General features: G+C 34.1%; 3 protein-coding genes and 1 pseudogene across 3 annotated transcripts; 3 read left to right on the top strand and 1 right to left on the bottom strand.

The window, feature by feature from the left end:
* Nucleotides 1-3,210: 3,210 nt before the first annotated feature.
* On the top strand, nt 3,211-6,245 carry LOC105165372 (uncharacterized). The gene is made up of 2 exons (XM_011084352.3): nt 3,211-3,365; nt 4,434-6,245. The coding sequence occupies exon 2, from the start codon at nt 4,436-4,438 to the stop codon at nt 5,981-5,983; it is 1,548 nt and encodes a 515-aa protein (XP_011082654.1). The 5' UTR covers nt 3,211-3,365; nt 4,434-4,435; the 3' UTR covers nt 5,984-6,245.
* Nucleotides 6,246-6,521: 276 nt separating this feature from the next.
* Nucleotides 6,522-8,445, bottom strand: LOC148784859 (caffeic acid 3-O-methyltransferase 2-like; annotated as a pseudogene).
* Nucleotides 8,446-8,750: 305 nt separating this feature from the next.
* ATNUG2 (GTP-binding family protein) lies at nt 8,751-15,249 on the top strand. The gene is made up of 11 exons (XM_011084353.3): nt 8,751-9,103; nt 9,968-10,101; nt 10,213-10,342; nt 10,512-10,669; nt 11,250-11,351; nt 11,504-11,608; nt 12,181-12,309; nt 12,730-12,870; nt 14,072-14,172; nt 14,481-14,538; nt 14,742-15,249. The coding sequence occupies exons 1-11, from the start codon at nt 8,866-8,868 to the stop codon at nt 15,024-15,026; spliced, it is 1,581 nt and encodes a 526-aa protein (XP_011082655.1). The 5' UTR covers nt 8,751-8,865; the 3' UTR covers nt 15,027-15,249.
* Nucleotides 15,250-17,627: 2,378 nt separating this feature from the next.
* LOC105165374 (MLO-like protein 11) lies at nt 17,628-25,394 on the top strand. The gene is made up of 15 exons (XM_011084355.3): nt 17,628-18,552; nt 18,906-18,963; nt 19,077-19,312; nt 19,656-19,772; nt 20,606-20,666; nt 21,195-21,289; nt 21,606-21,680; nt 22,157-22,242; nt 22,692-22,741; nt 23,115-23,155; nt 23,852-24,022; nt 24,130-24,165; nt 24,460-24,527; nt 24,641-24,701; nt 24,842-25,394. Exons 1-15 carry the CDS (start codon nt 18,403-18,405, stop codon nt 25,220-25,222), a joined length of 1,686 nt encoding a protein of 561 aa, XP_011082657.2. The 5' UTR covers nt 17,628-18,402; the 3' UTR covers nt 25,223-25,394.
* The last annotated feature ends 67 nt before the right edge of the window (nt 25,395-25,461 follow it).

Genomic DNA, 25,461 nt, shown 5'->3' with positions numbered 1-25,461 from the left:
GATTTGAAAACCGATTCTTTTTTTTCATATTTAATTATATGTGAATTCTTTATAATTTAATAAATTATATTTAATAATTTTTAATATTTATTTTTGTCAAACAAATAGATCCTTCCATTAATCGAAAAAATTATATGAAAATTTATTTTACTCTCGATTGATATATTATTAACTTTATTGCATGTCAAAAAAATATTTTCCTGACTAAACTATATTTATATTATACATCTTCATATACTAAAGCATGTAAAAAGGTATATGGTCATCATAAGGATAGTTTGGTTAGAAAATATTTTTTTATTTACAAATGAGTCATCGGAGTAAATATAGATTTTTATTCTTTATTTTTGGGGTTAATATAATTAAACTCGATAAATTTTGATTAATTGATGGAAACTATTTATTAGATAAAGACAAATGTCAGATATACTAAATATAATTTTTTAAGTTAGATAAAATTTACATGTAATTGCACTAAGCCATAGAAAAATGCGATGCAATTACCCCTTTGAAAAATGTTGATCCTTAGGAATTTGAATTTCTCTTATTATAATCATCAAACCATTTTTCTTCACCATATATTTGAAGACAGTTTTTGTTTCTTCATATTTCTAATTTTTTATACATTATTTAAAAATAAAATATGTGATTCCTTTTATATATCAATACCTAAAAGATATACAAAACTCCAAAAAGAGCACAATATAAAATATAATCCAAAAAATATGGCAATTCTCTAACAGCTTAAAACTAAAAGAGGTTTTTACCCTCAACCCTCGAAGGAGGCCCAACCCCCTAGTGGGATCTTGGGAGCCCTAAAATGATCAAGACGGTTTGTTGTAAGCCTCAATGATATGTGGACGAATCTTATTGAAGCACTTCAAAGGGAAAGTCATCTCCCCCAAAAGGAAAGTAAATGATTTTAGGAAAGAGGTCTGAGTTGCTGTAACAGCCCCTCTTGAGAATGATGATAGCTTTTTCGAGGAAGGGAGGTTAATCCGGAGAGATAAGCCACCAACATTGAGGGTTATAAAATGGGCCATATTCCCTCGATAAAGGGTAATATTTTCTTAGTACTCACACGCATAGGAGCACTATTGCACAAAATATTGTGGCACTGAATTTTTATCCTACATTATGTTTTTTGCAGTTTAATTCTTATTTCTATCCTCATTTACTGATTTAAGCATATGGGTGCTAACTTGTTTTTGCAGATCACCTTTCCAAAATTTGTGAAAAGTTAGGCCTGAAGATCACAAGTTGAATTTATCTAAAAAACGAGTAACTTTTCGCTATCACAAATATGATTAAGAAGTTTAATTAACAATAAATTAAAGACTATAATTCGCGAAACATCAATTTTCTAAACACTTCTATGTTTATACAACTTAGATTTATTATCTTCGTGTAAATAATCTTTGTAACAACAATGAATTTCACTCAAGTCTATAAATCTAAAACTCAAAAACTTTTTAAGGTTAAAATTATCGATTAAATCTTTGGTATCTTGTTACTGATTATAAATAATTGTATGTCTTGATCCATATTAAGTCTTAATTGTGGCTAGGTTTATTTTTTATATATTTCATGTAACATGTTTGTATGAGCATAAATATGGGTGTTTGATCTTTATAGACAAACGAGAAAAGTACAGCTATAAATCTGTAATGGGATATTGAAGGTTTTGAGCTTTTTATTTTAGGAGTGTCCAGTTTGAAAAATCGAACCTAATAGAACTTTCGATTCGCTGAAATTTCATATTGAAACCTTATCGAAAACTATCGATTCAGTTTGATTATAACTGAACCTATTTTGGTTTTTTAATTTTAAACCAAAAAAAACCAATTGTTTTTTTGAATAATATATAATAATATAATTCTATAATTATATTATTGAAGTTATATTATATAATAAAATAATTATAAATAATATATTATATATATTTTATATAATTATTTTTTTAAAAAAAGGAAATTCAATTATTCGGTTCATTACCATTAGCCAAACACGAATAATCATACCGACTAAAATAACTATTTTTAAAAAAAAAAATAATCAAAAGTCAAATTGAATTTTCGATTTAATTATCGATACAAACTTATTTGGTTTGGTGAGACAACTAAATTTTGAACACCCCTACTTTTGTTCTATGAAGGACAACTTCTAATCATATTGCAACAAGTATACGGAGCATATTAGCTGGTCTATTTCATCTTAGCATTCAAAAGTCACAACTAGGGGTGCAAAATGAGCAGAGTTGGCTCGTACTTTTACTCGAGTCGAGCATGTTCGAGCTATATAGTGAATTCGCGAGCCTCATATATATTTTTTTATTTTTTTATAAATATTATTTTAGTACATATTCAATATTATATCAAGCTTATATTCAAAATTCACCATATATTAAAATTATGAGTCAATAAATTTTTTATTTTAATTTTATATAATAATAAAAATACAATATTTTTATTTACATCGTTGAAAAATAAGTTTAAGCAACAATTTAGTAAGTTTTGATGTTTTTTAAATAAGTATTTAAAATTCATCCTAAACTAGAATTATTTTTTAATATCTCATATTTTAATTTTAGATGATATTAAATATGGTGTTTTAGTTTATATTATCTAAAACTCAAGCCGAATCAACAATTTAGTACATTTTCGTAAGTTTTCTCAAAATAAATATTTAATATAATGCATATGAATTTTATCATTTTTAAAGATATAATATTCTCCATATAATAGAATTGATTAGTCAATATATCATATTTTAGTTTTAAATGATATTAAAATATGATATCTTGGTTTATATTATTTAAAAATAAGTTCAATCAATAATTTAGTACATTTCAATAATTTTTTTGTAAATAAATATTTAATATAATGCATATGAATTTTGTGCTATAATTTTAATATTCAGTATAATAAAATGCATGTATTTAAAAATTTATTATATATTAGAATTGTTAGTCAATATATCATATTTTAGTTTTAAATAATATTAAAATATGATATTTTGATTTATATTATCTAAAAACACATTTAATCAATAATTTAGTACGTTTTATTAATGACTACATCAAAAAACATTTGCTATTAGTTATCTTAACCCTATATATATTTGATGTATATAAGTAAATATATTAGTTACTTTTATATTTATTAAATAAATAAATAAATCCTTAATTCGTCAAAATTAAAATTAGAAATAGTAAAGGAGTTGAGTCGGTGAATATGTAATGTGAGAATTGAAGGACTCTTTCTCTCTCTAACTCTCTCTCTCGCGAAGTGAAAGACGAACTCCAGGTTAAGTCCACGAATTCATCGGCAGAAGGCACAGCCTCGCTCCGAATCCACCATTAACAGGTGATTTTTCTTCTTTGTAAACTTCTTTTACAGTATATAGAAAATAATTTCTGAGCAAGTTTTGCTTTCAAGGTGTTTGATGAAATGACTGATTGAATTTTTGTTGATTTTGTTTGGCTGTACTTGGACTTTGGCTGGATTTTCGTATCAATGTTATTTTGTATAGTTGGGGAATGACAAGTGATGTATTGTTATATGTATTGGAGATGGAGTTGGGATGCTTATATATTGTGTATTGTATTGTTTATCTTATATGTATTGACTGTTGCGATTCCACCATCTCCTACCTTATATTTTCTGCCGTTGTGCAAAATAAGCATGTTTGTGAGCTCGAGCTCGACTTGTTTTAACCGAGCTCGAGCACCAAACTATCTGCTCGAGCCTATATTTCTGAGCTCGCTGAGCTCTTTTGCACCCCTAGCCACAACAATTATACAATTGATTGCGTATGAGAAATTTTGAAATTGTATTTCCCCTATGTAACTACCCAGGTAAACAAAATATTAATTTTCCATTTGACCTTTTTTTTTTAATTTCTGCATAAATAACTATCTAAATCAATTAATTAAATATATCAACAAATTTATATTCATATATACTTAAAATCAATTTATTCTATCTATTAATTATTCAACTTCTTTTATTTAATTAAATAAACATAATAAAACTTTAATTTCAAATTACTAATCTTGAATTAATCACTTAAACCCCGTGGTTTCGAGCCATCGGAGTACCATATTGCTATGCTATTTTGTGTTAAAAGATGTAGCAAGAAAAGTTATGTGAGTAAACTGAAGTAGATAGCTATAATACAACAGAACTGCTGATGACAATAATATGGCATGTTTAATTCTATTAAGGTCCCATTTCAGTCCTTGATTTGAACTTAATCTTTATGCAACTGTTTTTTTTTGCCGGTTTAGATGTTATTATCTGCAGTTGTGATGTGATACTTAGCTATGAGGGTTTTCTTGTTATAAATTATGCGATTCAAAGATGTCATATCTTTGTCTTTTAATAATATTCCCCTTAATTATTTTATTTTATTTTATTTTTCAAATTATGTAGCTATGGCGCAAGACACGGGTATGTTTACTGTGCCACAGACGATTGGTAATGTTTTATGCTGTAAATGTGGTATTTCAATGCAACCAAATGCAGCGAACATGTGTGCCAAATGCCTGCGGTCCGAAGTAGACATAACAGAGGGCCTTCAGAAGCATGTTATTATCATCCATTGCCCTGAATGTGACACTTATTTGCAACCGCCAAGGACTTGGATCAAAGCTCAGCTGGAATCGAAAGAGCTACTGACCTTTTGTGTGAAGAGGTTGAAGAACTTGAACAAGGTTCGTTTGGTACATGCAGAGTTCGTTTGGACTGAACCTCACTCCAAGAGGATTAAAGTCAAGTTGAGGGTCCAGAAAGAGGTTCTCAATGGAGCAATACTTGAACAAGCTTACACTGTTGAATATGTTGTGCAAGATCAGATGTGTGAGTCTTGCTCGAGGGTCCAAGCGAATCCTGATCAGTGGGTTGCTGCAGTGCAACTGCGGCAGCATGTTTCTCACAGGCGCACTTTCTTCTATCTGGAGCAGCTAATTCTTAAACATGACGCTGCTAAATATGCCATCAGGATTAAGCAGATGGACCAGGGCATTGATTTCTTCTTCAGTAATCGGAGTCATGGTGTAAAGTTTGTTGAGTTCTTGGGGAAAGTAACTCCAATTAGGAGTCGTAATGACAAACAACTTGTGTCTCATGATCCAAAGAGCAATAACTACAACTATAAGTATACTTTCTCCGTTGAAATCAGCCCTATTTGTCGTGAGGATTTGATTTGTCTTCCACCTAAACTTGCTGTCAGCTTGGGAAACTTCGGACCACTTGTAATATGCGACAAAGTGACCAACAACATAGCTCTATTAGATCCATTCACCCTTAGGCAAAGCTTCCTGGATGCTGAGCAGTATTGGAGATCATCATTTAAGGCCTTATTGTCGAGCAGGCAGCTGGTTGAATACATAGTATTAGATGTGGAGCCTGTTTCTTCTGAAGTCAATGTTGGTGGCTTAAAGTATGTTTTAGCTGATGCCCAAGTAGCTCGTGTATCCGATTTTGGAAAGAATGACACGATTTTTAATGTGAGGACACACTTGGGACATATTTTGAATCCCGGCGATTTTGCTCTTGGTTATGACTTATATGGTGCCAACAATAATGATATCGAATTGGACAAGTACAAGGGTCTTGTGCTCCCAGATGTGATATTAATTAAAAAGAGCTACGAAGAGAAGCGCCAGAAGAGGCGGGGGAAACCTCGTTCCTGGAAGCTTAAGTCTCTCAACATGGAGATTGATAATACTGTCAGAGGTAAAGATAATGAGGAGAAGATGAATTCAGAATATGAACAGTTCTTGAGAGATTTGGAGGAGAACCCTGATTTAAGATTTAATCTGTCCCTTTACCGCAACAAAGAAAACCAGCCGTCAGAAATGGTTTCTGTGACTGATGGTGAGGATGTTCCTTCTGTTCCATTAGACGAGTTGCTTGCAGATCTTGATTTAAGTGATGAGGAAGAATATGGTGATGATGATAATGATAGTATGAAAGAATAAATTCTATCCTCTGTTTATTTCTGAGTTTTGTTTTAAGATAACTTGGGGCCGCCTCTCTTACCCATTGAAGAGCAATGCTGCAGGCTGCAGAAGTTCTTGGGTTATCTCATACCTGATGGTTACAGGTACCGATAACGGGGTGAATGGTGAATGTGAATCTTTAAATTACTCGTGTTTTGAAGTTTGATGATAGACCGCTGAAGTGTTGTTTTTGCATATGTAATTTTTAGTTGTGAGTTGTGATTTATATGGAATTAGAGCCCCTCCCAGCTCTCTCTCTCTCCCTCCCTCCCTCCCTCCCTAGAGTAAGCATCAACAGTTTTTGCAAGAATCTAGGTGCATTTAATATTAATACATTTTGCTTTCTATTTCTTTTAAATGAAGGTAACCCCCAAACCGTATAACATAGTTTGGTGAACTCACTTACGACGGTGTGGTTAAAGCATATTATACATTTCCTGTGATTTTCTGCCATAGACTCTCAGGTACAATATCCTATTTAACTCTTGTATTAATGTCATCAACACATAAAGTTTCATATAATTATTCAAGAAACGACATAATTCTCAATGTATAAAGTTTATCAGTAAGATAAATGTGGATAAAAGATACCCAACATTGATATATGATAGTTTGAATGAGTCAAACTCAAGCACTAGAGCGATACATCGTATCATTCTGGGTGGGTGGTAAGCATAATACTTTATATTTATTTCATTTATATAACTCCATGATCCAAATGCTAAAAGCACAACATACTTTGTGGAATTGTTTGAATCCAGATTCTTTGACCAGGGCTTGAAATTCCTTTTCTGTCTTCTTCTTCCTGCCTGGGTCGAAAGCCAACATAATCAGGGCGACAGTGAAGCCTATGGAAGCCAGTGGGTCACTGTTTGAAACTTCAAGACTACCACCTCCCCTTACTCAGGGATCGCCCCATAACAACTCTTTAGGATCTTTAACCAATGGGCATCGTCCCAGTCATGGCAAATCTACTGGGGAGGGCAAAAATGGAAATTCATCTTCAATTGAAAACCATTAATATATAATGGTTAAACAAACCTAGACTCGCTTTTAGAAATATGAAATTACATTTTTCTTCGAAAAAAAATTTAAGATGCCATTTGCACCTCTTTTGAAATCCATTGTTTACACATTGTCCTTTTCATTAGGGTATGTATGAAAAATATCAATATCAAATATATAAATTACATAATTTTTAGTTTTATTCTTCATTTAACATTCTCATATAACAATGTTTGTATTCATAAGGGGAAAAAATGTGATAATGTTAACCTTACTATATACTACATCTATTTTTTTTTAGAAGTCAAAAACTATAAATGAGAATATTAAATGGGTGGAAAAATTGAAAATTTATGTTTTTTATTTTTTGTGCTGATTTCAGCTATTTTGTCCCTCAAACTCTTATGGAATATATTTAGGTGTAAATAGAGAAATTTTTAAAGGTGTGTAAGTATAATTTTGAAACTTTTTCAGATTTTTTTTTTGGTAGTTTTAAAAGAAATTTAAATTTAATTAATTCTAAATTATAATCAGGAGAGGAAGCAACAATAATCTCACTTGGCACGCTAACAAACATGTTGCCACCAACGTGTTCTACTCCTGCATTCAGTGCCAAATCATGTTAACTAAATTTATCCACAATAATATTAATGATGATGATGAAATACAGATTGAAATGGAACCTAGAATTGATGGAGCATCTTTGAACACGGTGCAATCAAAATTGATTCCCGGAATAAATGGATTCACCACCAACATCGACAAGGGTTTTAAGACCACCCTTGACCTTCAGTCCTTTATATCTTTCAAGAATTTACTTTATGACGAGGGTGGATTGTTGGTAAATGGCTTGATTGAAAGCACGGTTGAATTTTGGATTCATCGCACCGTGTCAAATGGACTCATCTCATGTGCTTTCTTGAACGGGTTTCCTCCATCAACAACTGGGTCTTTTAAATGCTGCTATACTTATTCATTATCAGTATATATATATATATATAGTGGTTAGATAAACAAAGACTTAATTAGTTGTATAGCAAAGCAACTTTGAGATTATTTATATATTGATATTGCAAAAGATTATTTTAAAGAAATGATCATTTTGTTTAAAAATAAATATATATGTTTGAGGGTATTTTAGTTAGTTATTATATAATTGTCAACTAAAGGTTGTTACTCTAATTCTACTCACATTTAATAAACTAACCGTTGTGACACGCCATTTCTGTTTGTATATGATAAATAATTTTTCACACTTTAAATTTATAAAGAGTAAAATGTGCAAAATCAATATATATATATTATTTATATAAAAAAAACTAATTTATCAATTACTATTTAATTTGAAAAAAGTTGAATAAGTTAGTTATCCTGTTAGTTTAAGGGTATTTTTAACTTCACAAAAAAGTTAGTGCAACTGTATCACTAATCGTCATTTATGAGTATAGAGATCGTCTTTTTAATGTATATATTAGTATAGATAGTATAGATATAGATAACCATTTAGTTCAATTAATAGATATATTAATAAATTTATATTCATATATACTTAAAATTAATTTATTCTATCAATTAATGATTCAACTTCTTTTATTTAATTAAATCAATATAATAAGAATTTTAAATTTAAATTACTAATTTTGAGTTAATCACTTGAACCCCGTGTGTCGAGCCATGAAAGAATTTTATTTTTTTTTTAGAAAAATTTGCATCTTTAAAACAGTCGAAATCCTGCATTATTTAAATAATTCTCCCTTTCCTTTTCCCAGTTCCGTTGAAACCCTAGTGTACCATATCACCCCTCTTGTATTCCCTACGACGTCGGCTACGCCTTATTGGTGAGTTGGTTGGGGAAAATGGCGAAAAAGAAAGAGAGGTCGGTGAACGTTTCCGGGAAGCCGAAGCACTCGTTGGATGTTAACAGAGATGGGGGCAAAACTAAATCCAGTAATGGACGGAGCGCCGCCACGGTGCGGCGGCTCAAGATGTACAACACGCGCCCAACGCGCGACTCTAAGGGAAAAATTCTGAAGCACGATTTGCAGTCGAAGGAACTGCCATCAACTCGTATTATGCCTGACCGACGTTGGTTTGGTAAGCTGTGTTGCAGTCAGATTGTTTATTACTTGTGATTTTTGGAGCAAAAGAATGTATGAATTGTGTTAAATTGGTGATTTTTATTTTCGCATGGCATATGAGGGCGTAGGAACGGATTGCCACTACCTTTGTGCAAAATTTGCTATTTTTGTTTGTACTAACATCTAGAAAGACTAATGGAAAACCCCACTACATTTAAGATTGAGGAAATAGTTGAAGTTTTGTTTATTGAACTGGCTGCTGAGCTGAAACTGTATTGTTGGAAACTAATTCTTACTACGCTCTCTCTAGTTTTGCTTGTTATCCGTTTGGTTATTTGCTGATCATACTTTTCTTAGAGAACCATATGATGAAGTCGTACAATAAGATTACATTTCTAGTTAATCAGTACACAGCACATCAATGCGAGGCAAATTTTGAAGAGAGAATAGCACATGAGTGTTATGTATAGAAGGTAAAGTGCTGGCTACAACTTAAAAAAGGATGCAGCGATGCAATTAAGACCACCAGATTTGATGAGATTAGGGCAGACCTCTGGTGTTGCCTGTCCTGACTGAAATTAAACTGGTTTGATCTTGTAAAGATTGAACTACAAATCTGTAATTGTGTGTACTGAGCTATATTCCATGCACCTGATATCTAATAGTGCCTTATGTAGTTGAATTTAAATCCGAAGGGTTATGTTTAGCTGCACTGAATTGGTTGTTTGGATATCTAAAGTCACTATGTTGTCATTGTTCACAAGCAATAAGATGCTATATCAGTTCCATATTTATTGGAAGTTACTGTATTAATGTCATTTTGGTTTGGGTAGAAATCCAAATGAAACTTAAACTTATTTTTAATTATTTGCTTTTACAGGCAACACACGTGTTGTGAATCAGAAAGAGCTCGAATTTTTCCGTGAGGAGCTTCAGAATCGTCTTTCTAGCAACTACAATGTTCTTTTGAAGGAAAGAAAGATACCTATGTCCCTCTTAAATGATAATCAAAAGGTTTGAAGCTCTGCATGTGAATCTGTTATGTTTATGAGGAAAACCTGGGTTACCCTTTCTTGCATCTTTATGTTTGCTGATTTGGTTATTTTCTTCAAAATGTGTTCTAAGCAAGCAAGAGTTCATCTTCTCGACACAGAGCCTTTCTCCGATGCTTTTGGGCCTAAGACAAAGAGAAAGAGACCAAAGCTGATTGCATCTGATTATGAGTCACTACTCAAGAGAGTTGATGATTCTCAAGGTGAGCAACACTCGTCTCATGTTATGATATATTGAATCAGTCATTTGTCTTACTTGACTTTGAGTCCCTGATGCTATTTGTGATACCTTTTGGCAAACTCTGGGCACACATCAAATATCTTTTGGGTACTTCAGGACATGCTTGATAACTGTTGGAGTCTTCCTTGCAGATGCCTTTGAAGAGAAACATGGTGCTAGTACATCTGCAGAAGGAGGTGAAGATGGGTTTAGAGATCTTGTACGGCACACAATGTTTGAGAAAGGTCAAAGTAAGCGTATATGGGGAGAGCTCTACAAAGTGGTTGACTCTTCGGATGTTGTTGTCCAGGTAGATCTTGTGCAGAAAGCATGCGTTTTCGACATGTATTTTCATCCTGTTGAATGATTGTTTTAAATAATTTGGCTGGTACAAACCCCTATTCTCTTGAGTATATATACCAATTGGCTTTTTGCCTGGAAAACTCGAACTAAAACATACATAGTGGTGCTGTGTAATAGCGGTTCAAGATGATGTTTGAGGAGTTTGTGCCTGTGGGAAGTTTGGAATATGTTGTCTGATCTTAACTGGAAGATATGTTGAAGTTTGAAAGCTAACTTGGATAAAAAGTATAGATTATTTTAGTTTGAGTAATGTCTTGGCTAGTTTAAGTCTTTCCTACTCTCCACTGTAAAGTGGTTCAATGTTCTACCTTTTGTATTTCCCAGTGCTTAAAGGGTTTTACTCTCATCGTGATGAGCAGGGAGAAGTAATGGGGGGATAGACATCTTGTATGATATTTTCTTTTGTGTTCTTTACAGTAAAACATGCACAGCCATGTATGCTTTGAGTTGACTAGGACTCTTGTTAATTTTTCTTTCCATGTCTTCGCAATGGGATTTAGTCGGCTAATCATCAATTTAAATGGCAGGTTTTAGATGCCAGGGATCCACAGGGTACAAGATGTTACCATTTGGAGAGGCATTTGAAGGAGCATTGCAAGCACAAGCACATGATTCTGCTATTAAATAAGGTTTGTACCATTCACTTGTGTATTTGTGAAGGCATTAGTTCTTGAATTATAAGTGAACTTATTCCTTCCTTTTTCTATTAAATCCCTTGTTCCTCCTCCTCCTTCTCGCTCTCTCTAACTTCCGATCTATCTACGTGTCTATCTATTTTCAGTGTGATTTGGTTCCAGCTTGGGCAACAAAAGGATGGCTTAGAATTCTCTCCAAGGAATATCCTACCCTTGCTTTTCATGCAAGCATAAACAAATCATTTGGAAAGGTATGTGGTTGATTATTCATCTCGAAGTGCAATGAAAATCTAATGCTGATAAATCATCTAGTTAAGAGAGTGATACATAAATAAGAGGATCATGTATTTTTCCATGTGAGGTGGTGGTATTCATATTTCAAGTGCTTGTTTGCATGCTAAATTGCTGGAGGGCATCTTAAAATTGACTAAACATCAAGCTGTATGTACAATTTTGGTGCAGTCCATGCTTGTCCCGAGGCTGACTTCCTATCTTTTAAATTCTCAACCTTTCTTAAATCTCTTCTTACTGTGATGGAAAGAGAATGTGATGAAAGAGAACTGATGTTGTGCGGGATATTGAAATTATTTAACTTTGGTTTGAAATTGATAAATTTATATCATAACAATTACTGTTTGTTGTTTTTTTCCTGACACTCAAAAAATGAACAGAAAACTTAAATCAGCACAAGCTACCAAAAGACACCATTCTCAATTTTATTCCCATCCTATTGGACTTTTTACATAACTTTCGCTGTGTAACTCCTCTAGCATGTAAACATTGTTTGCTTGCTAAAGTATAGATCTGTTTTTCTTGCTTCTAGGGTTCCCTCCTCTCAGTATTGAGACAATTTTCCCGTCTGAAAAGCGATAAACAAGCTATATCTGTTGGATTTGTGGGATATCCCAATGTTGGGAAATCATCAGTCATCAATACTCTGCGTACAAAGAATGTAAGTCCTGTTTTGTACTTTTCCTGCTAGTTTTGAGTTGAATCCTGTATTTCCACTTGTCTGTTGAAAATTGAATCTGGCTATCTCTCAGTTGAAAGGATGCGTTTGCTTCTTTCCTTTTATCTCTTAATGAAATCATGCTAAATTGACCTGACCTTCAATTGCCAGGTTACTTGTTTAGTTGTTCTTGACATTTGGAACTTGCTTTATTACCCTTCATTGATTGAGAGTGCCAGACGACTGAATTAGTTTATCCTTTGTGTTTGCCCTTAATTTGCTTCTCACAAATATCCACTGGACTCAGTGCCTACATGTCTTTTATGAGATGTACACTTGCAGCTATAACAAACCATAAAATGTTTAGATTTAAGCAAAAAATGATTTCTTCTTTTCTATGAATATTACCTTTTGAAAAAATAGGTTTGCAAGGTTGCGCCTATCCCTGGGGAGACTAAAGTGTGGCAATACATTACACTGACAAAGAGGATCTTTCTGATTGATTGCCCGGGAGTTGTTTATCAGAATGGAGACACTGAAACTGATATTGTCTTGAAGGGTGTGGTAAGCATTTTGTGATAAGCTGTATGGTTTAATGTTACTTGATGCTTTGTTAAGGATAGACATCTCTCAAATCAAAATCAGTCCTGATATTATTGGTGAGAAGATTTGTGAAGGGTGAACAAGAAACCTTAAAATAGTTTCTTGGTTTCATTTTACTTTCATAGTTATAGGTTAAATTCAAGGAAGTGGTAAAGGGGCTACTGCAGATTTTCCTTTGTTTCTTTCTGTGTTCAGTGGACGGGGAGGGGTTGAGATTCTGTTGATATGTTCTCATGGTAAGTTATACCCAACTTCTTTGGCAAAATATAAAGAACCAAATTTTCAGGACTTCCAGAGCTGAAAAAGGGGATAACTGGGGTGAAGCTGAAGACAACTGCAAACTCATGTATAAGGGAAACACCATGTTTTACCAGCCAACTGTTCACATTTTCCTCAGCTCCTCTCATATAATGACACAGCCATTTGTTATTGTAAATTAATAATTGCTAAAATCCAACAAACTGCATCTATTGAATCTGTTTCTACTAAAATTAGAACTGATGAAAAGATAATGGTTCAAGATCGGTCATTTTTGTGAAGTGGGTGGAGTGAATATTCTGCCCACAGTAATGGATTAATATGTTGTTTAGTCATCTTTTTTAGTGTTAACAAATTCCTGGGGATGGACATATTGCAACTATCCTGTTTAGTGTATATAACATTTTAAAAAATAAAACAAAGGTATTCTTTAGGTTTTATCAAAACAGATGGTTGTTTGCTGATTTATACAACATGCTAATACCATGAAGCATGAGAAGCTGAGGCATTCATACTAAAAATGTGGCAAGTGAATCATGGTGCTCTGTGTTGGTTTTATATTATGATTGCCAAGGGATATAAAGTCTAAAGATTCAGTAGAGTGCATCACTTAATAGATGAACACTTGTCACCTTACATGGATGCATATGGAGACTCTTGTTGCTTTGGCAAGCAGTTTTTTATTGTATAGCTACCAAGAGAATAATGTTTGTTGTTCTGTAAACAGTTCTTCCGATGTATATAATCATGTAGTTGAAATAGTTTCCGGCAATGCTTTACGCTTATATTTGCAGCTGCCGATTTATATTATCTGGCCCTTTTGCTGTTTGCATTATCTCACAGTAACGCCTTTTTATCTGTTTCCTCTAAGAAAATATGCAGACTGATTGACTGTGTCTCCCAGGTACGTGTGACCAATTTGCAGGATGCCTCAGAGCATATCGGTGAAGTTCTGAAACGCGTGAAAAAGGAGCACCTGCAGAGAGCTTATAGGATAAGTGACTGGTAAGCTTTTGGTCTTATGCTGTCAGATATGAATAGAAATAATTTTGGAGTTCCTCTCTTGGTCTTCCTTAGTTTATCTTTTGTAGCTTACAACTGTAACAAGTCAGTTTGATTGCTAATTGGTAGGGGGAACTTGCCTTGATGGAAATGGTCACTTTCAAAACATTATGATAATCAAACTATCTGCTAAATCTTGTAAAACTTGCTTAACACTTCTGCATGCCAGATACCTTACATATCAACCCAGAGCATACTGCCCCTACAGTTCCTCAATTTTCAAAAGTAAAGCTTAAGCTTCTTATTTTCAGGGAGGACGATAATGATTTCCTTGGTCAGCTGTGCAAGTCAACTGGTAAACTTCTGAAGGTAAATCCTTTTTTGTGTATAAGCATGTCACTGTATTGACCTCTTTTGTTTCTACAAGCATGCAGCATTTAGGTCTTTTTGTTAAAGCTCGAAAGTACAAAATTCTAGGAAGACATGCCTTTGCACTTAACATGAAGTGAATGCTTGTCATAGTTGTACTTCTGTAGAGACTTATGGAGGTGACTTGGGTATTCTGTGATTAGGGAGGTGAACCTGACCTTATGACTGCTGCAAAGGTGATTCTCCATGATTGGCAGAGGGGTAAAATACCATTTTTTGTTCCACCTCCAAAGCAAGAGGCTGATGTAGATGAACCCGAGGAGGAGAAAGACAAGGGTGTGGATGATGATAAGGATTCTGCAGCCAGAAAAGCCATCAAAGATGTTATTTCATCCCAGCAGATAGATGATGTTCCTATTCAGGAGGATCTTTTCAGTGAGCAGGAGTTGAGGGGTGAGACCTTAGAACTTCCACCCACTGCCTCGTAGATTTATTTTTCTCAGATTCTTGTAATAGAAACCTGAGCTTTAATGTTTTTGGTAGTGCAACTCACTCCCCCCACTTAGAATTCCTCTTTTCTTTTCTTACATGTATGACTTTTGTAGTTGCCGCTGAATTTTGTTTATCCATATCGATGGAGGAACTCCTTTCACAACCATCTGTGGTTAACATTAAATAAACTATACATTAATCAAAATTTGAAGTGTGGTATTTCCTTGGTATTTTAGAATATTGATGTAGCTAAATGGGCGGTATCAGTTGCATCTTACATGTGAATTGGCGGATGAGTTGCATCATACATTTTAGGCAAGATTATTCATGGGTTGTTATATGTATGTGTAATGATAATTATTGCCATTTTGCAGTGTCTGCTATTATAGAGACTCGCGAATTCTGCAATATGTCTCGTTGCATGGAATATGCAAATTGGTCATGCTGCACATGTTCATGTGCGATGAGTATAATTGAATTGACCAAATTGTACTACTTTTTTGTTTAATTGGAAAAAAAATAATTAAGTAATGCTTGAGCAGTTATTAACCCCTCTTTAATTCTTTGATTTACAATCGACCTTTCTATATCAACAAATATCTACTAATATTATATATATGTCGCTTAATTCCTTTGGATTGTAGTTCGAATTTAAGAAAGATAATAGGAAAATTAAAAAAAAAATAAAAAAAGGAGAACGGACGTGGGGCCAAAATTCGTCGTAAATAGGTATCGCGGGGTCGTGACCAAATTTAACTTAGTAATGCAGGAATCTAGGTTGAGGGCCGAAGGTTATAAACCATGAGTATTTGATAACATAAATTGAACTTTTTGTTTACTTGAATTAGGTCTGCGGAATCAAATTAATTACAAAATAAATATAATATATTTATCATATAATTAATTATTTTTTTGAATTAAATATCGATTATATTGTAATTTATACTACATTTTGTCAATTCAAATTCACGCTAAACTCGATTTGAATTAAAAATTTTCAATAAATTGAAGATCAAGTGCTGTGGCCCTACATTGCATTAATTAGTCCGTGAAAGTAGGGAAACTTGCAGCTGACTTTTCTGTTCTAAATTTTGTAAAACAATACGAAATTCTGGCTCATTTACAACACAAACTAATGGTATTTACTTCTTTGTCTATCTTCCTTAATTGAGTTCGGAAACACGATGAACATAGACAAATGTGAAGTACGTACGACAGCCCAGATACAGAAGATACCCAAAAATCATATAATTAATAATAACGTTGAAAAACTAATTGCAGTTGTTGAGCTGTACTAATCAGTGAGTCCCCTTATCAAGTTTTGCTTATGCTCACCATTCTACATATAAGACCAACCAACTGTCATAAGATTCATGTGTACAAGATTATTACTCTCGACTCTGTTGTTCACGTGCAGTAAATTTTAGGTAAAAGATAACTGTTTCATCTCTACGATGATAACACTTTATTCGACTTACAAAAAGAGAATTGAGGAATCAGTTTTGATTATTTAGTGGTATATTTTCAAATTATTTTATATATATATAATTAAGATGCATACTGTCAAATTCTTGGATCATTAAATGAGGAAACTGAGTATTTGTATAAAATAATAAACTGATAATAACAGAGAGTTGTTGGTTTGTGGATCCATGTTATGCACACATGCATGCAATGCAACCCACTCAACTAGTCCATTGACGTCAAGGATGAGATGGGATTCCCACTACACTTATCTTTTTTTCCTTTTAAATAATTTTATTTTTGGATTTATTTGCTCTGAGAGAACAATTTACAACACATGAGGCATGCTGATATTGGAGCTCCTAAAATTTTTAAAATCATCAGTGGGGACATTGCAAATGCGATTATATGTATATGTATATGCAAGTTTTTAACATTAGGTGTATATTATCATCTCATATTAAATAAAAGTCAAGGGGCCAGAAATAAATAAGAATAATTATACCATTATTTTTTAAGGTTCCGTCTAATTATATTTAAATTTTTTGATATTTATTGTAATCTAATAAATAGATCAATTTCTTAGTCAAATTTATGAAATTTGTTAATATTCACAAAAAACAAAGGTTGAATGAGTGTTCACTTTTAACCCAATTGACTTAATACTAACTCATTGCAAGTCAAGTAAATATTTTCTGACTGAACTGCTTTATAAGGATGAAGATGGACATAAATAAACTTCAGGGTAGTCCACGTAATTTTTCAAAATATATGAAATTTTGTGTATAATTGCAGCAGAATTCATAAAAAAAATGTTGTAATTATTCCATAAATAAATTAAAAGGCGTTATTTTTCAATGATCAATGAGGATTTAAATGACACTAAATAATGATTTTTGAGCAAATTTCAATTGAAATGGACAAGTACACGTAACTCAATTTATTTAATTTCGATTGACTTAAACAAAAATATATATGTATCTTTATAACTTTAATTATTTTGAAATGACATATACTATGTTAAAATATTGTGTAAAAATATCTGTAAACACTCCTACTAAAAAACCAAAAATCCCAAATATTAAGATTTAAGGGCAATGATGGAGAACTCTTTTCATATGTCTCATTGGGAATATACTTAGATAGCGACATCGTTGGTCAGCGCCACCTTTCAAAAATCCTCCACCATGAGTGGGGGGAAAGGGTCCCGAAAGTACAGACGGAGACAGAGAGAGAGAGTTCCGCAACTTGGAGTAGTATAAAAATTGAAGAAAGAACAGTCTTTAAGCGTGGAAGATCCAGAATTAGCTTGGAAACGCCTGCTCCAGCTCATTACTATCACACTCATAACCAAGGAGAAAGAAGCGAGATTCGCTTTTCTCATTATTCCATCGTTTTCTTCGATTCTTCTTAGTTCAATGTCATCTACAGCCCATAAGTGAGGATTTTTTATGTGGGCTTGAGCTGAAAAAAACAAAAGAGAAATCTTTCTTGCTTTATTGATATCATTCCTGCATATCGGTTTCCGCGAAACCCATTTTCATATATATCCCCGCTCTTGATGACACATGAGATTACGTTGCGCTGTTCTTGACTCACAATAGTCTATTGCAGTTTCGAATTTAACCTCCTACTGGAGGAGGGATCTAAAAATTAGAGGAATCTATGTGTGCAAGTTGTGAAGCATGCATAGATTCTTACTGTGGAGATTCTCTAAGTGGTGTGAAGTTCGAGCATAGTTCTCAGACAAACTTTTGATTCTTGTCTGTGCTTCACGAATTGGTTTTATCGATTCTTGGAATACATGATTCCCTCGTTATCTGCAGTACAAAGTTTAAGAGATCAAGAAAGCGGGTGAGGCAGGTGTGAGGTTGCATTGAAGCTCTGGAGTTTTCTGTTTAAGTGAGAATGTCTGAATCCAAGTCCGATGAAATGTCAGACAGTACAGATGAGCTGAGGTCACTGGCTATGACTCCGACATGGTCGGTTGCTTCTGTATTGACCATATTTGTTGTTGTCTCCCTGCTTCTGGAGCGCTCAATTCACCGGTTGAGTAAGGTGAGTGACAGTTTGTACTTTTCTTTTTAGTTCGGTATTCTTTTCATAAAAAAAAAGACAAAAGAACTGTACGCTAATAGTTGTGATCCTAACTACACTGCAATACTTCAAAACTTCATGGTTTTAACCATGCTCAAGATTCACTTTGTTTATCATCGGATGTTGATCCCACTGGGCTTTAATGCATTTTATTTTGTTTGTGGACCAATTTCTGGAAACGTGCAACAGTTAAACTAACCAATAGAAGTAGCATTTTGCTGTGATCTTCTTTGCCTACACACTAATATTAGTTATGTATTTCTCAAGCTAATGAATGTTATCTCTTGTGCACTTTTTGATTCCTATCATTTCAGTGGTTGAATAAAACTGGTAGAAAACCTCTGCAAGCAGCTATCGAGAAAATGAAAGAAGGTACTATTTGTCCTTTGTGCAATCTCTTAATGAAATTACTGTTCAGAGAATTTCACACTATTTCCCAATTACTGAATTTATAACTTTGAGATTCGTTTGAAACTTTTCTACAGAATTGATGCTTCTTGGCTTCATATCCCTCCTCCTTACAGCAACTTCAAGCACTATATCTAATATTTGCATACCATCAAGGTTCTATGATAGTACATTTACCCCATGCACCAGGCATGAAGTTGATGACGAAAGGGAAAATAATAGCTCTGTGGAACGAAAACTTTTGATGCCCTTCTTTAGTCCACATTCATATAGGAGGATGCTCACTGGTTTAAATAAGAATACCTGCCAAGAGGCAAGTCAATTCTCAACGCCATATAACGCGAGCTCCAGTTCTGTTTTCTTTTATTCATCCGAGATTGAAACAATGCTTGCATCAACTGTGTTTCTTAGTTTATCATGTCATGAATCATTCTAGAAAGTCTTTCTACTCTTATATATTCATATGCATGCATGCAATTTCCTTCTCCAGTAGATCCATCTCCTTAGTCATTAATCACAGTCTGTTTCTTTTTCTCAGATTCTTATGCGATTAATCTTCCACCTGCTTTGCAGAAAACTAAGATGTTTATTAAGTTTAGTTTTTCATCTCCTCTGCAGAAAACTAAGATGTTTAATAAGTTTGATTTTTCATGCAGAATTATGAACCGTTTTTGTCATATGAAGGCCTTGAGCAACTCCATCGATTCATCTTTGTTATGGCAGTTACTCATGTATCTTACAGCTGCTTAACAATGTTGCTGGCTATTGTAAAGGTACTAGTGAAGTCCATTAACACAAACTACTATCTGTAGCAGTGCCATTTCAACTCATTTGTACATTTATCCTTCTTCTCTTAATCATTTGATTCTATTCTATCATATTTTTCCAAATTCTAACTTAATCTTAGCTCCATATCTTAAAATTCCTTCTGAAGATGTTTTACAAGATCTGGCAAAGGATTGAATTGTACAGATTTTTCACCTTTCAGTTAATGTCAATTCTCAGGGTGTCTTGAATTAATAGTGTTAGAGATATTGGGCTGCTTGACTATTTACCGAGCTGTTCCACTGAATATTCAGATATTAGCTTCTTGTAGGTCTTAGGTCCTAGGCCAACCTTATAGTTAAGCTATGCAACAATACTGCTTGAAGAACAATGTCAGAGCACTGGGGAAAAACACTTAATTGGACACTCCCCTTCAGGAGGCAAAGAGCAATAAAATTGCCTTCCCGGGTAATTGTTAAGAAATGACTATCAAAATATAATTCTGTTAAGGAAATAATGTGCTTCTCATTCATGTCGCATAAGATCTGTCCTCTCTTAAAATGTTGACTCCACTACTATTCTAACTTCAGGTTTTTGGATCAATTTCTCCCTAACTTTGCAACTCATTTGTATCCCATTTAACATTTTGGGGATGCCCACGTTTTAAAATGTAAGATAGCAGTTTGTGGAACACCACTGATCTTCTATGCTTTTATCCCTTTTTTTCACTCCTTTTTCAAGTCTTATCTGTTTCTGTGAAATGATATGAAAGTTGTGGCCTTCCTTTATTATTTATCTCTATAAAAGTTGTAATGAGTTACTTTATCCACATCTCTTGCAGATTCACAGTTGGAGAGGGTGGGAGGATGAGGCTCACATGGACAGACATAATTCATTATGCGGTAACTCTGAAGAGTTTGTTGTGTGAAACTGAATGTTGTGATTGTATTTATTGCATAATCCAACCTTCTCATCTTGCTGTCAAATCACATGAATTATAGAAAATTCCTTTGAAACGACAAAACAGGACCTTAATAACCATCTCTTAACAGAAAAGAGACTATGAAAATGATACAACTGCCTATTTTCAAGATGAAAGTATTTTTAGTACTTGAGAAGAGAGCAATGAATACCTTAAAGAGATTCTGCTGTTCTTTTTAGGACCCAAGAATTATTTGATCTCATAACTTGTGAGTCACCAATTCCTTCGAGGTGGCACCCTGAAGTTGGTCTATCATTCAGTTGATATAGAGTCAAGATAGGAAAGTTAACTGTGTTTCTCTTCTGTGGATGATATTAATGCTCTGCCAGAAGAACTAGGGGTGGTGAGCTATAATGGTTTGAGTAGGCTGAGGGGTTTGCTACTTCTATAAAATCTATAATTTTCAGTGAGCTTAGGATGATCCACAATAATATCATTTCTCTTGCAGAAATCACCAAAGCATTGACAATGCAAAGGCAATCAACCTTTGTTAGACTCCATGTTTCAAATACCACAGACAGGAACAGATTTCACATTTGGATGGTGGGTTCACTTCTTTTTACCACTGTATACTTGTCTCAGAGTTTCATTTTACTAGCGCCTTTGCAAATTTCAGAAATATGTACCAATTCCAAGTTGCTCCAGAATTAATATATATTACATGGTTGAACTCCTGAAATAATTATACACAATGCAAAAAATAGCAGATGTGAAATTGCTTAAATGTTCCTAGCTATCTTTTTGTGTCCATTCAAAGACACATCTGTGTTCAAGCTGGTTAAATATCTAAGATAGATGCTTGATGAGAAGCACAATGCAACTGTCGTTCTGATCGAGATTAGTTTGTTCGAACATCCAGACTTGTTTCTTCCGACAATTTGGGCATTCAGTGGTCCGAGCAGATTACCTTACACTCCGCCAAGGATTCATTATGGTATGTAAAACATACAAATGGTTACCATGCACTTCATTGTATGATATCTTCGAGCTTAGAAATCTATTCTGCTATACACAGATTGAAAAGGAATTATGATAAAAAGAATTTTAATTGTAATGTGTCTTGATATGTCATTTCCTCAGAGTATGTTCACTTATTTCGTCACCTTTTAATTTTCCATAATAAAGCATGATGTCTCACATCAACCACAATAAGGCATGCGTGATGCTGATAATGACTTAGATAAACACCTGTTAAGTTTCTTTTTCGATTGATCTTTGGTATGTACCCTTGGGGTCATTCACTATTGTAGAAGTGCTAAATGGATCTGCATTAACCAGCTTGGTCCACTTTTTGGTTGTTATATGCACAGCAAATTCCATTTCACATGCATGATGGTGTTTCTGTTGTCTGATGAAAACTTGTACGCATTATAATCTCTGTTTATATTTTATGTTTGTTATTTATGGCAGAACCACAACCTTACACCAAAATATGATTTTCACAGCTATATGGTTCGCTCCATGGAAGAAGAATTTCAACGGATTGTTGGTGTTAGGTAAGGCAAAAATATCGTTCTGTTAGCTGATTGTTTTCGAGTTCTGGCTCTTGTATGTTTATTGTATTCCTGTTACTCAGATTTTGAAGTAAATACGTGACTGAAAGAAGGGACTCACATTATCATAGATAGGCAGATGTTCAAGTAGTTATATTATATTGATAGGGCAAAACCACAATAGTTAACATTAGTGTTCACTGGACGGCCAGAAATTTTCAATAAGTTTATATTTTATTTTAATTCTGGTTAGCATTTATTTGTAATAGTCATCAAAGTAAACTCTCCTTTTTTTGTATTCTACATCATGAAAGTTTAATATTTAGTCATATATGCCCATTCTATCCCTGAAATGGATGCCTATAGTGTTTTTTCCTGGATCTGTGATTGACTTTCTTCATAATTTTCTGCATAAGCTTTTCTGATGTTACCTTTCTTTTGAATATCTACAGTGCCCGGCTCTGGGGATTTGTTGTTGCTTTTATGCTGTTCAATGTGAAAGGTATGTCTGTTGGAAGCTATCACGTATTCACTCTCACTTTCTTTTGGAAATGGTGAGCATGTGGCTCAAACCTAGTTCATTGTCTAGGGAAACTACTCCATTGCCACTGGACAAAGTAGGTTGGCCAGTTTGCAATCAATGTCATTTGGCTTCAAATTGAAGACTGCTTATTTGCTCCAATATTCCTATTTTGCTTTTCTGCATGTCACTTGTGCATCAATTTTCTCTTTTTCAGAAAAAAATATAAAGGAAGAAAGAAAAGAAATTTCTGCCTGCAATTTCTGATCTTAATTTTCTCAATTCTGTATGTTCTACCATTAAGTAAAATGTATTGGTCTAGCTGATTTGCGGCTCATTACTTTGAAATCTGCAGGTACTAATCTTTATTTCTGGATTTCACTGATTCCTGTCACTGTAAGTGTTCCATATGGATGTGCATCACATCTTTAATCTGCATCAGCATGGATGCCAGAATTCATCTTTTAGCTTCATGCTAGGATTTCATGATCAGTAGTTCTGCTGTGAGAAACAAAGTAGTAGGAAAAAGAATATGGTTCTTTACACTATCTTTTGGATTCTTAAGAAAACAAAACGAGATATGATTTACTTAAGAACTACACATATATTGCAATGGGTGAATCCTCCACTTAGACCCTGTTGAAATTGATCCCATACCCAATAATTAGAGGATGTGCCTAGTTAGCACAGAGAAAAAAGAAACCAGGACCTGTTTTGCTTCTTCATAATTTTTATATACTGAATCAGCTTCCTGATTTTTACGGATCCATAAAGAAAATCTATGTAAAAATTCAGTTGACTGAAATCAATGAATCTTTGGGTGGCTATTTTGAAAGGAGATAGAAACGAAAATCGAAGTCTGTAAGACAGCTAAGAGGGCCCTTAGTTTACTTCAACTGAACATATTACGAGAATTTATGTCTAAATGCTTAAGATGGCTCAAAAATGATCTTCATTTGTCTTCAGTTTTCTTCTTTGATCTAGATTGCTTTTTGCACGTATTGAGGGATATATGGATCCCTTCATTTGATAAAACGAAGACCTATGTCCTTGACAAGATTTATGGATTCCATATTGTGCATTACCTTGCAGCTTGTCCTACTTGTCGGCACAAAATTGCAGCATGTTATAGCAACTCTGGCACTGGAGAGTGCTGGAATAAGTGGGAATTTTGCCAGACCTAAGTTTAAACTCCGAGACGAATTGTTTTGGTTTAAAAAGCCAGAACTACTGTTGTCCTTGATTCACTTTATCCTTTTCCAGGTTGGCCCTCTCCATTGTTTTCTTTGAAATTCTTCAGAGATGTATCCTATGCTGGTCCATATACAGAATGCATATCAACTGACACTAATCTTCTTGTACATTTGCAGAACGCATTTGAACTTGCTTCTTTCTTTTGGTTCTGGGTATCTGCTCCTCCCACCTCTTGTTCTCTTTCCATCTTATTCATGGAATTTAACTTTAAATCTCATTGTTTAGTCCAAACTTAAAATTTGGCGTGAAAATGTCAACCAAATGAAGGGTCTCAAAAGTTAAAAAAAGACGTCTTATCAATGTAGAGTTCCAAACTTTAAAAAATATAACAGTACCACAATCCAGATTTTCCCAACTGTTTATAAGGCAATGAGAAATTTTGGCTACAAATATTCCGTTCTTGTGAATTAGAATATACTCTGACCGAACTACGGCTCTAATTACAGTGGCAGTTCGGATATAATTCGTGCTTCATAACGAACCATTTCCTTGTGTATCTACGGCTAATTCTTGGGTACGGATAGATTTTAAAGTTGTTTGATGGCCTTGAATTTATCGTTCTATGAAGATAAAATTGTACTTTGGCTTGACCGTTGATAGACTGAGGCAGTTGCTTTTGCTGCCCAGGTTTGCTGGGCAATTTTTATGCAGCTACAGTACCTTGCCACTCTATGCATTGGTTACTCAGGTACAACATACTCACCGATAAAGATCATATAATCAAGAATTTGCACCCTAAACTGATATGCAGTAATCAACTGAACAGAAGAAGTTCTGCAGTATACTCACACTAACAACTTATGATTTTCTATTTGCTCTTTGCTCCAGATGGGAACGAACTACAAGGCTGCCATAATTCCACAGAGAATACGAGAAACAATCCATGGTTGGGGAAAGGCGGCTAGGAGAAAGAGAAAGATGGGTGGTTTTGCAGATGATTCAACAGTGCACACTGACACAAGCACAGTAATATCAGTCGAAGAATATGATAACGACATGCTAGATAGTCCTCGATTCCCCCCTCAAGCAGAGGCGGAAATTGAGTTGCAACCACCACCTGTTGTCAGTAATGGTCACCAAACAGTTCCTAACGAGACTTCAAGCCAATTTGGTATGCCTCTGCTTCGGTCCTCAGCTTCTATTTCTTCCTCAGTTTCTCCAAGAATTATGCCAGAGATGATACAAAGGTCATCCACAATGCCACGATAAGCGAACCTAGGCTGTGAAAGATGAATTTTAGTTTGCTGTTAATACTTCTGCAGATGGTAGTTGTAGTTATCATAACTCAGATGAAAAACAAACATTCATACGAAGATGTTTTACGAGGAATCTTCATATCTTTTAATTTAGTGTGAATGAATAGGTTACAGTTTTGCAGGCATCGCACCTCAACTTGGCTTATCCATCTAAACTTATGACCTTGTTAAGGTTCCCAACTTTATTTGAGA

Source organism: Sesamum indicum, linkage group LG12, assembly GCF_026168435.1.
Source record: "Sesamum indicum cultivar Baizhima isolate 11 linkage group LG12, ASM2616843v1, whole genome shotgun sequence".
Classification (NCBI taxonomy): domain Eukaryota; kingdom Viridiplantae; phylum Streptophyta; class Magnoliopsida; order Lamiales; family Pedaliaceae; genus Sesamum; species Sesamum indicum.
Note: the sequence above shows the minus strand (reverse complement) of the source record. Positions and strands in the feature narration are given on the sequence as shown.

Bases quoted from the DNA above. Each gene is read 5' to 3' on its own strand.
- LOC105165372 (XM_011084352.3), top strand. From the start codon at position 4,436: ATGGCGCAAGACACGGGTATGTTTACTGTGCCACAGACGATTGGTAAT.
- ATNUG2 (XM_011084353.3), top strand. From the start codon at position 8,866: ATGGCGAAAAAGAAAGAGAGGTCGGTGAACGTTTCCGGGAAGCCGAAG. The intron at 9,104-9,967 runs GTAAGCTGTGTT...TTGCTTTTACAG, and splicing joins GCCTGACCGACGTTGGTTTG to GCAACACACGTGTTGTGAAT. The intron at 10,343-10,511 runs GTGAGCAACACT...TCTTCCTTGCAG, and splicing joins GAGAGTTGATGATTCTCAAG to ATGCCTTTGAAGAGAAACAT.
- LOC105165374 (XM_011084355.3), top strand. From the start codon at position 18,403: ATGTCTGAATCCAAGTCCGATGAAATGTCAGACAGTACAGATGAGCTG. The intron at 19,773-20,605 runs GTACTAGTGAAG...CATCTCTTGCAG, and splicing joins TGTTGCTGGCTATTGTAAAG to ATTCACAGTTGGAGAGGGTG. The intron at 24,702-24,841 runs GTACAACATACT...TCTTTGCTCCAG, and splicing joins TCTATGCATTGGTTACTCAG to ATGGGAACGAACTACAAGGC.